The sequence below is a fragment of the Cicer arietinum genome, chromosome 6 (assembly GCF_000331145.2).
Source record: "Cicer arietinum cultivar CDC Frontier isolate Library 1 chromosome 6, Cicar.CDCFrontier_v2.0, whole genome shotgun sequence".
Lineage (NCBI taxonomy): Eukaryota > Viridiplantae > Streptophyta > Magnoliopsida > Fabales > Fabaceae > Cicer > Cicer arietinum.
In genome coordinates this window covers 12120376-12132853 of record NC_021165.2, presented here as the reverse complement: position 1 = coordinate 12132853, position 12478 = coordinate 12120376, and the positions used below count along the sequence as shown (strand labels likewise).

Here is a 12478-nt window from a genome sequence, read left to right as displayed (position 1 = left end):
GACTACTTTCAATTTTCACCTATAATAGGGGGACCAAAAGTGCAATTAAGCCTAAAGAGAAAAGAAAGAAGAAAGATTGAAACGAACTAGTAAAGAACATTTCCAGTGCGGTAAACACTTATTTTTCTTTTTTCTTCTTGTCTATTTTTTTTTATGTTATTATTGTTATAAAGTTTTTTTTTTGCTATTCTATGCACGTATGATATAAACAATAATTTTTTTTTTATTTTACGATCAAATTTTGGAATCAACTAATAAAAATCAATTTAATTGTTGTATAATCGTTTATTTATTTATCAAATTTGTGATCTCTCATCTTTATTGTGTTTTATTTCTTGTGCGTTAGATCTTAAATTCTCTTATTATTACCGTCGTCGGTTCGCGCCACATATGCGTCGTATACTCGCGGATTTTTATCCTTTACATTTTATAAAAATAGAAAAGGTAGTAAAAATGTTTCTTTAAAATAAAACGATACACAAATCAATATACAACACATAACTCCTATTATTATTTTCATTATTACCATTATTACTATTATTATCACTATTATGTTCTTAATTTATTTTGATATATATATAAAGTAAAATTAATAATAAAATCGATCAACACATAAATATTTTCTACCCAAAAATTACGTGAGTTTTGATTTCCCTATTGCACCTGGAGATACGTAATAGCAATGTCTTTTCCTTGTTAAACCAAATTAATAAAAAAAACATTTTTTCTTCTTTTATTAATGTAAATAAATTTTTTTTTGTTATTATTCTTTTTGGGGTAAAAATAAATAAATAAATAGTATGTATATAATTAATTATAAGATAACCGTTTTAACGGACGTTGTAGAGTGGTAATATTTTCTCTACTCGTAAACGACTCCCGAATCCGAGTTTTTTGGTTAAAAAATTATTCTTTTAGGTTTTATCCAATTTTTCCTTTAATCAAAATAAAATTGGTGGCAACTCCTTTTTCGCAGACAAACCGGACGCGAGAATAACTATACAAATTAAGGTAACTAAAAATAATTAACTATAAAGTTTTGAAAGTATCTTATAAAAATAACTATACAAATTATTGCATTTAATTTGAGGACAAAAAATAATTTTTTTGATTATTTTTCAGGGACTAAAACTGAAAACTGTTATATTTATAGAAACAAAAACTGTTTCTCTTTGTCAACTAACGTTTTTGTAACGTCCACTTAATTTTAAGGACCAATTTTATTGTTGTTGATATTACATGGATGTTAACAACAACAAAAAATTACGAGGACCAAAATAAAATAAAATAAACGTTATATTTTCATAGATCAAAAACATCTTTAACTATTTTTTTTAATTTAGAAAAATTCAAAAATTGCATTATAAGAGGATCGAAGAGGACTTTGATAAAATTTTCAAATCCAATTCATATTATTATAATACTCTCAATATTAAAATATGTTATAAATATTTATTTATCATTCTCTGAAAAAAAAATCTACAAAAATAGATGAAAATTTTTCATTTATTTTTCCCTGTACTCTACTCTCCTCCCCAAAGCCCTCATGATGTGTAAGTTTCTCTTATTTCATTACTATGCATGATGCGTAACTATGTTTTAAGTAAGAAGTATTTTATGTTGTTAATTAGTGCCTAATCTAATGGAAATCTATCGTGTCCACAAGACTAATTCTTCTTTTCCAACCAGATTTTTTATTTTCATACGTACAAGAGTAAGATCAAATCTCATAACATTTGCTTAAAACCCCCCTTACCACTTATACCAAACCATTGTTGGTGAGTGCTTCTCTTGATTACTTGTGAAATTTAAAATTATGTACTAAGCCATCGATACTCAAAAAGAGGGACGTGATCTTTAATATAAATGTTTTTAATTTTAAAAATAATATTTCTTTTAACAAATGATGTTAGGTTGACACTAGTAGAATTTTACCTTTTAAGTCGCTTAAAATATATATTCTAAGTCAGTTATGTGTCCAAGTTAACAACAAACGACTTAATAAACATGCTATTTTTTAAGTCGTTTTATGAACCGACTTAACAAAGATTCGTCTTTTTAAGTCGGTTCAACTTAACCGACTTAAACATCATAAATTCAGTTCAACAAATCATCTTTTTAAGTTGGGTTTTTTGATCAACAGACTTAATAAATAGAGTTAAAATAATTTTTTTTTTTTTATAATAATTTTCTCTTTTTTTTATGCTCCTACTCCATACATACATAAATACAATATTTCGTATTAAATTTCAAATCAAAATTTTATACTTTTAACAACAATTTTATATAACCATATAATAGCCAAAATATACAATAACACAAGTTCATACAAAATATAGAGTACAAAGAAGATGTCTCTCATTTCTGACTACTCTTGACAAGACGAATAATGATTTAGATGTCAATTAACAAAATTACAAAACCACATTTAGCAATATTCAATAGATATATATGCAAGCACCGTCATTTTCTTCAATTAATTCCAAAATAAAATCCACACAACGTTCTTGAACTTCTTTAATTTGATCCGAATGAAATGATCTCGAGTCGTCAAATATCTGAAGAATAAAAAAACCTCAATCAATATCGATTGAATCCTAATTTTTATCATACGAATATTAAAAAAACACAATCAATAACAACTTATAATTTTTTATCATACGAACATACAAAAACACAGTCAATAACAACTTGTAAAAAATTTACGTACTTGCATCCATGAATCTACAATACCAGTTTGTTACAATGTTCAACATATGTAACATGACATAATAGCCACACTCATAATTTGAAATTTGTCTTTGACTCTAAAATTGAAATCACAAAAAAAATGTTAAATTCATAAAATTGTTATAATTTGTCATGTTTAACGAATTACCCTGCCATATCCATTTTGTATAAGTTTGACATATCCCATAACAAATAAGATGATTTCTTATTTCTTCAAACTGTAATCGATTTTCATTTAAACATTTAACACAAAGACAATAAAACTTTCCTTCATTTTTTGGAAGTTTTTTTAAAGCAAATTCTAAAAATTCTTCCACACCTTTCTGATACACTTCACATAAACGATTAACATTCATCCAACTATGATCCATAACTACTTCTGTTAAAAATAAATAACTGTACTGATAAAGATAAAAGATTAAAACTAAAACAATTTTATTGTTCAAGAAATATATAGTTTACTTTTTATTTATTGTCCTAAAGTGTCTATTCATAATAACTAAGAATAATCTAATAGTATTTTTTTATTTTATTTTGTGAATATCTAAGTATATGTGAAATTTACAACATAGTGAATTTGAGTCTAAATTCATTTTAGAAAGACTTGTTTTCGACGTGTTTTCAATAAGATTAACTCTGGTAAAAAAGAATTATATAAAAAAAATTCTTGTTATGAACCTACATACTTAGCATGCATACAAGGGTCAAAATATAGAAGAAAATAATTTCTCAATTAATTATGAGTTGTTTTATATACAATTCCCCCCTCTAAAAGAATTACATTTTTATAAAAAAAATAATCGATTTTAGAAGTTTAGTATGTTTATTACTACATTTTAAAGAATATTGAAAATCTAGTAAAAAAATATTGAGAAACTGTTTTTAGAAAAAAAATATTTTTTATAATTGCTTTTTGTAAAAATAATAATTTTCATTATCACAAACAAACACAAAATAACTTCTATTTTATTTAAAATATTTAGCAAATAATCTCTAAATTTTTTAATACCAAAATCACTTTCTTTTATAGTTTATAACAAAGAGTCTCTATATAGAGTTGACAACTTGAGGTATATCGGCGCGATGTCAAACTTTGAAATTACCGGTGCAATATTACATGTAAATGCAAATTTCATATATGACATTTTTCTAATAAAAAGCAAAAAAATGTTATAATATAGAGTATAATAAAACTTTAATCCGTTCCATTAATAATCTTTTTGACCACGAAGATACAACGAAGTGGCATGTATGATTATCAAAAAAACAAACGTAGTGCTATTAATTGAGAAGTTGAAAGAGTATTATAACTAAGACCCTACATGGTTCAATTTTTATTTGTTGTTTTTGTGACGGGTTCAATTTTGTTGTTAATAATATAATTTTCTTAACATTTACCTAAAAAACAAGCTTTGAACTTTGTTGTGATGTATAATATATTGAGCTATGAGATTCAATAGAAATAAATCTACGTCAATCATATGTAAGTTGATTTAAGAAATAATAATAATAATTTTTTATAAGTAAAAATTTCATTAATTAATGTATAAATTCAATATCATAGTGAGGTGACTTTATCCACTTTCTATGAGATATGAAGGAACCATCCCTACTTATAGTACTACTTTAGCACTATATCCTACACCTTAGTACAAACACAACAATTTTGTATATGTGACCTGTTAGTTGGTGTATCAATTGCAAGTAATTGTTTAAGTTGGAGAGAAAAATGGATTTTGAGCTTTATACAAATAAGAAGACTTATACATTCAATGTTTTTAAAATTTTGGAATAAATATGTGATATCAACTCATTTGTATTGCCTAATTGTAATTGTTGTCTATTACAATGATTAAATAAGTATGCCTTTCAAAAACATGCCATTCTACTATACATCATGTACCCCACAAAACATCACATATGGCCAATCAGCCAATATAGAACTTCAATTATATCACCTATTGAATCCATCTATCATTCACACGCTCGACATTATGATAACTACACCAAACACCTGCAAGTATAATTTATAAACATGGGATACACGTGCATAACAAAGTCAAAACTCATTCAGAGTGTAAACTTACCGTCCACACACATTGCCCTTGCCCTTGTGATACCACATCAACTCAAATCATGATAGATTTAGTCTTTCTTTTGTTTAAGGAGATCTATTCTTTAGGAGTTTGTTTAGTGCTTTGATTCTTTTCACTACATTATAAGCCTGTTATATGTGATTAGCTATTTATTCTCTCACTCATTTTGTATTGTAAAGATATAGTTTGCTATCGTTCAATAAAAATTATTTCCTTCAAGTTGGCTACATTATTATCTGAGTTTTAACAAATCCATTCAATCAAACTAGATCCCATTTTAGGTTAATGGTTCAATAATTTTGGATTAATGGTAGATATGGTCATCCTATTTTATTAATTTTTTAAATTGATTTTCATATTTTAAAATTTGACACATTTAATAATTATTTTATATTTTTTAATTAAAATAATTGTGATATTTGACCTATTTTAAATAACGTGATATACGATTTTATGATCTAAAATTATTTAGATGTATTAATTATTTATATGTTATTACTTAAATTACAAAAATGAATATTTCAGAAATTGAATATCGAGTTTTAAGAGGTTGTTATTGCAATTTCATGAGTATTAATCACTTACCATCATCATATCATATGTCACAACGTTTAAAATAAGTCACATCATCATTTTTTAATTAAGAATGATCAACTTTCCAAATAAAGTAAAAATAAGTGGATCAAAACAACAATTAAACAAATGATTAATTCATTCAAATTTACAAAATAACATATTATAGTCTCTTAATTAAATTAAAGAACGTCATTAAATTTAATCATTACATCAAAGTGTATGGGTAATTCAACTAATTTAAGTTAAAAGTTAAGAATTGGAGGACCTGAGTTCAAACCTAGTAAAATAAGAAATACTATCATAACAAATTAGTTACTAACTTTAGTCCATACAAAATTATCAAGTAAATATTTTAAATCTCTATTGAAATATCAATATATATTTTTGAAAGGCTCTTTTGCACACAGAGCTACAACAATATAAAAACTTCATCAACAAAAAATGAGTTTAAAATTTGATTTCTATATCCATATTTTTGTTACTTTTATCTTATGCATAAAACATTTAAAAATTTATATTTAATTTATCTCAAATTAAAAAATTATAAATTTGTTTGGATGAACACTAAACAATGTTCTAAACATTCTTGAAAAAAATCAATCAAAAGTTTAAAAGTGAAATGATGTTTTATTCTAATAAGGACTAAAACAACTTATAGAATAATTTTTTAGGGACTAAAAAATGTAATTTTTTTTTTATATAAATTACAAATAAAATTTTAAACTTTTATAGAAACTAAAAATTTATTATAGGCTTTGGTAGTCTTTTAGAGCATTAAGAATAACAAAACCTTTAAGATGGTGATGTTAAATTTGAAAAAAAGACTAAATTAATTGATGTTTAATTTACTAAACTAAATAGTTACTTGTGTTGCTTATATTCAACAGAACCTGATTTTAAATTCATCCCACATAACTCGCATTATAATTAATTTTTATATTTTATTGACGTTTCTCTTGTGTTCAATATATTATCACAAATAAAAAGTACCCTTTAATAAAAAAAAGAACTAGAATATAACGTTCAGTGAATTGCATTCTTAAAAAATTGTGAGCCTGCTCATTGTTCTCAATTTCCAAATAAAACTAGCAGCCTCTTGTCAATTGTTTTCTTCTTCTTCTTCTTCTTCCATGAGAGTTGGGTGGTTTATTTTAACATTTTTTTTTTTAATCTGAAATCCTTTCTAAATTACTTTCCTCTCATTTTATTTAAATATAAATATTTTTTACATAAATTTAACTTTTTTTTTTGTTATTTAACTGTAACATTAGTTATTTTATTTATTATCTTAATGTAATACAATTTGATTTTTTATTTTATTATTGTATTCGTTTTGTTTATATTGATATTGTCTTCCATCCATTACGAACCATATAAATAATTTTAATATCGTCAATATTATAAATTTAAAAAACATAAAAGTATTTTATTATTTTATACTATAGTTTAAATGTTATGAATTTATTTTTACCAATTTATTTTAATTTTAACAACTTTATATTTATATTATTTACTATCATTATATTCTACTGATTTAAATGATTGAGTATCTTTTTGGGTAATAAAATAAAGTAGTGTAACACTGGTTGACGACGATGCAAAATAAACTTGTTCCACTTAGCCCTTATCCTTTAAAATTGAAACCTGCACATGTAATGTTGGATCAGTCCTGATAAAAGGTATTTATATATTTCATTTATAGCTGGCATATACAATTCTACATTATATTTTGGATTTAATAATTTATTCTATTTTTTACAAGAGGTATAATATTGGATCAGTCATGATAAACGAGGTATTCGTATATTTCATATTTCACGTGTAATGTCATATTTATAAATAGGTGTGATATCTTAAAATTGTAAAAGTTTTTATACTGATCCGACTGATATGACAATTAAACTCTTATAATTTGTAGTAAAATTATTTATGCGATTATTTTACTTAGTACTTTTTAGATTAGTCCTTTAAGTTTTTTTCTCTTCTTCTAAATTGGTTGTTTATGTTATATCCAGTTTGCATCATTAATCTTTTAATTATATTAAATTACACATAGTCTTTTATTTTGGACAATTTTTTTGAAATTTTGTCATGAAATGTTAAGACTTAATCTAAATAGTGCAGTAATTTGACTATTCAAACTACTTTGCAAATGGAGAAAGTTAATGACATTGATTATGTGGATATATTTTTATCACTAAATTTTTAGAGGATTTACATGTATCTAAATATTTGTAGAGAAAATTAAGAAATGTAGACCTTTTATAAGGTATGATGATTAATGTTTTCTCAAGGATTAATATAACTGACATATTGTTGTAGCATTTTGTAGAGTTTTTAATATTCATATTCTTTCAAGTGCATTAGTCGTTCATGAAAGTGACACAAATAATGAATAACTATGCAAATAAAATGATCAATTTGAAAGAATTAATAAAAACTTAAATGATCATTTTGAAAAATGAGACAAATTTAAAGAATCGCAAATATAATTTTGAATTTTTTTATAGATAAATATTGATAAATTAATAATTACGTTAGTTTCTTATGTTTGGATTTGAGACATTTTTAAAATTATTTGTGTTCTTTAGCTCATCAATCGAGTTACAAAGGATATTTTATATATATATATATATATATATATATATATATATATATTTATAAACAAATATCAATAAATTAATTGTTAGGTTAGTATTCTCGAATTTAAACTTCTTATATGTTATCAAAGGACATTATATGTTATTGATTTCTTGGTTGTGTGTCTCTTTAGAAAATTAAGGATGACAATGATTGTCAACTCATTAGTTTATGTACATGTTTTCTAGACAAACATGTATGAAATTCCACCATCTCGATGACAACTTTTTCAATAATTATAATTGTGAATAAACTAATTAGTGACAAATTAGATCAAAAAGATCTAAATTTTATAGGTAAATTAATCGATGTTTTGATAATATTGATATGAGATGAATGTTGAATAGTCACATACTCAAGTAATATGTGAAATCATATAGCCTCTAATGGTAAAAGTTAACATTTATTATATAGACTATTTGTTTTTACAGAAAAATAAGTTTTCTTCAAGTGTTAAAATAAGAATACTACAATCAAATTGGTCAAGAGTTTGAACATTCTACATCCATACTTTGAGATCAAACATATGTTGTTTGAATGTTGTTGACATCTATATCCAATCCTTATAAATTTATGTATTTTGTATATTCAATTTTAATCAATTAAGAAATATTATTAATATGTTTTTCATATTTATTTAATTAAAATTCTAATTTTAGATTTTTAAATAATACAAATACAATAAAAAATGAATTGAAGTAGGAGGTTGCATTCTAAAAGTCCACATCATAAAACACAATAATAATAATAAAAAATGTCAATCATTTAAGAGGCTGCATATTAGAAATGTAACTAGTATTATTGATGTAGCCATGTGTTTATAATAAAAAAATTAATACATAAATTAATTATGGTGCAGCCTCATATTCCTCGTCGCTAGTAGTCAAATGCAGCCTCTGACGTATAAAAAAAAGAAAAGGAAAGAGCAGCCCCAAGACTAGGTGCTCTCTATAAATACATGAAACATAAATTGTGTTACTCATTCACAAAGCAAATCAAATACTTATACTTATCGAGCATTTTCCGTACCCAAAGCAAAACCATTCACATTCACAAACCATGGGGATCTTTTCTTTGTTGTGCTACTCTCTCTTTTATCTTTCTTTATTTTTCGTCATTAGACTTTTGTTCCAATCAAGAAAATTCAAAAACCTCCCACCAGGTCCACCTTCTCTTCCCATAATTGGCAACCTCCATCATCTCAAACGTCCCCTCCACCGCACCTTTAAGGGACTCTCTAAAACTTATGGTGATATCATTTCTCTTTGGTTTGGTTCACGTCTTGTTGTTGTTGTTTCTTCTCTATCCGAATTCCAACAATGCTTCACTAAAAACGATGTTGTCCTAGCAAATAGGCCTCGTTTTCTCTCTGGAAAATACATCTTCTACAATTATACTACCTTAGGATCCACCTCCTACAGTGAACACTGGCGCAACCTTCGTCGTATCACTTCCCTCGATGTTCTTTCGAACCACCGCATCAACAACTTCTCTGGAGTCCGAAGGGATGAGACTCAACGATTAATCACGAAGTTGGCCGAGGATTCATCCACTTCCTTTGCTGAAGTAGAACTTAGTTTCAGATTCTACGATATGACCTTCAACAACATCATGCGAATGATCTCTGGAAAGAGATACTACGGAGAAGATTGTGACATGAGTGATCTTCAAGAAGCAAGTCAATTTAGGGATATGGTAACAGAATTGTTGCAATTGTCTGGTGCAAACAACAAAACTGATTTCCTTCCATTACTTAAATTTTTTGATTTTGAAAACTTAGAGAAAAGGGTTAAGAATATTGCTAACAAAACGGACACATTCTTAAGAGGACTCCTTCAAGAGCAACGCAACAAGAAGGAACGTACAAACACCATGATTGACCATCTTCTAAATTTGCAAGAGTCACAACCTGAGTACTACACTGATCAAATCATCAAAGGCCTCGCTTTGGTATATATATACATAATAATTACTATTAATCACAATTTTCACACGCCCATGCACACACACACACACATATATATATATTAATATTCCTTTTCTAATTCATTAATTATTGATTGAGCTTGGTTAAAATTTGTAGGCTATGCTCCTTGCCGGAACCGACTCATCTGCTGTAACATTAGAGTGGTCAATGTGTAATTTAATGAACCATCCAGAGATATTGAAGAAGGTAAAGGATGAATTGGATATTCATGTAGGACAAGATCGTTTGGTAGATGAATCAGACCTTCCAAAACTTACTTATCTTAAAAATGTCATCTATGAGACGCTTCGGTTGTGTACTCCCGCTCCTTTGTTATTACCACACTCAACTTCAGATGATTGCATTATTGGAGGATATAAAGTACCACGAGACACCATAGTATTGATCAATGCATGGGCCATTCACAGGGATCCTAAGTCATGGAGTGAGGCCACAACCTTCAAGCCGGAGAGGTTTGACAAAAAAGGGGAGATTGAAAAGGTGATTGCATTTGGGATGGGAAGAAGAGTGTGTCCTGGAGAAGCTTTGGCTCTTCGAACAATTAGCATGACTTTGGCATTATTGATTCAATGCTTTGATTGGAAACGTACAAGTGATGACATGATTGATATGGCAGAACGAGATGGATTTGTTTTGACAAAATTAATTCCATTAAAGGCCATGTGTAAAACTCGTCCGGTCGTAAACAGAATTATCAAGTAATTAATTCTCACGGTACTTTCCGGTTCTAGAGTTCTTCGAAATGTGTATTCAGTACAACGCAAGTACTATATATGCATGTTCAAATAAGTGTTATATTGTATCCTTAGTATGAAAAAGCTATGAGCCATCATTGTATACATTTTTAACTCCGTTTTCTTAAATAAAAAGTTATTTTATTTTAATTATTTGTAACTGATCCGAACTATTAATTACTTATCTTTGATAAATTATAAATGTCCAATTGTTCCTTCACATCGTTGTAACTTGCGATCAGGATGAGTAAAAGAAAACAATATTCAAACGGTTGATTATGTGTGCAGTGGCATATATGCTACAAGAGTTTGTAAATTTTGAACAAATTAATAAGTCAACTTGACCAAGGAGTATATACGAACAGAAATAGCTAGGCATGTGTATCTTATGAATTTTATTATTTTTTAGTTTATCGTCATTTGAATTATAAAAATGGAATTGACTCTAACTAACTAAAGATTCATGTGTACTGAAATCACGTTACTGAAGTTTGGTGAGTAGGATATGCACCTCGAACACTATATTAATTTATTTTGAATATAGATGAAAAATAATTAAATTTATGCTAATTGAGAAGTAAAAAAATTTAAAATACTTTTTCTCTCTTAAGTGAGATGATTTAGGGCTTTCTCTTTATCGTGGGAAAATGACACGAGACATAGATCTTTATGTTTATGTTTTGACAATCAACCAACACAGTAGAAACACAATCAACAGAGTAGCTACGTCATATCCCTTGACACACAACGATTTAATCAACTATTCACCATTAAAAAGAAGCCAAATTATAAAGAAGCTTTTAGTCTATTAGAGTTTCTGACAATTGTTGTGATTGCACGGAATCAACATATGAAATAATAACTCGTGTCAAATCTTCAGAGATATTGAGTCAACATTAAAAACTTGTACAAATATATCTTCATAATTGATTCAACGTATATTAATATAAATGGCAAAATATTGTTTGAATGTTAACTTTATCGGATGATTGACTTTATACCAAGGTTATTAGACGCAAAATCATCCGAGTGAGTTTGTATTAACAAATTTGGCGAGGTGCTTTCAGAGCGCGTTTGTCAGAGTCAGTTATAAAATCATTTATGTTATCATCAAAATAATTTAGGGTTATTGTTATTCAAATCAACCATGTTCTAACACTTCAAACATTTGAAGTCCTTACATGAGACTAAGGTTCATGGTGAACGATAGAAAATTGTTGCAAACTTTCTATTTCACATAGCAGTTTTTGTAAGCATGCGTTTTTCCCAACATTAAATATCTCTAATTATGATTTGGGTTTCAACCACCTTACCTCTTTATTCTTTGTGCAAAGGTCTTTCAGGTGTTATTTGTAAAACGTTTAACTAAAATGTGTTGCAAGGAATTTAAATTGTTATAGTTGCACTTGTGTTATCATTTTATTTTTTAATTCTTTTTATGCATATCGTAGTTTTATTTTCTGCAACGCTACTCAATCAAATGCCACTTGAGTTCAAAATATTTTCAATCTTTACCAAGATGTTTCAAGCCAATTTGTCAATATTGACAAGAGAGCTCTTTTATTTGAAATATGTGAAATTACAGAAAAATTGATTCCTCAAGATGGATTCCATTTAAGGGTTTATAGACACAATCTAAATATTTGAGGCTTCACTCTTATGTTAGTAGGTCGAAGCAAGAAGTTTTTGATTATGTTCAAAACAAATTTGGAAGA

The 12478-nt window shown here is 26.9% G+C and overlaps 1 protein-coding gene across 1 annotated transcript; it reads left to right on the top strand.

Moving 5' to 3' along the window:
* Positions 1–9019: 9019 nt before the first annotated feature.
* On the top strand, positions 9020–10916 carry LOC101503091 (isoflavone 2'-hydroxylase). Its single transcript, XM_004504581.4, has 2 exons — positions 9020–9992; positions 10126–10916. Exons 1-2 carry the CDS (start codon positions 9102–9104, stop codon positions 10729–10731), a joined length of 1497 nt encoding a protein of 498 aa, XP_004504638.1. The 5' UTR covers positions 9020–9101; the 3' UTR covers positions 10732–10916.
* The last annotated feature ends 1562 nt before the right edge of the window (positions 10917–12478 follow it).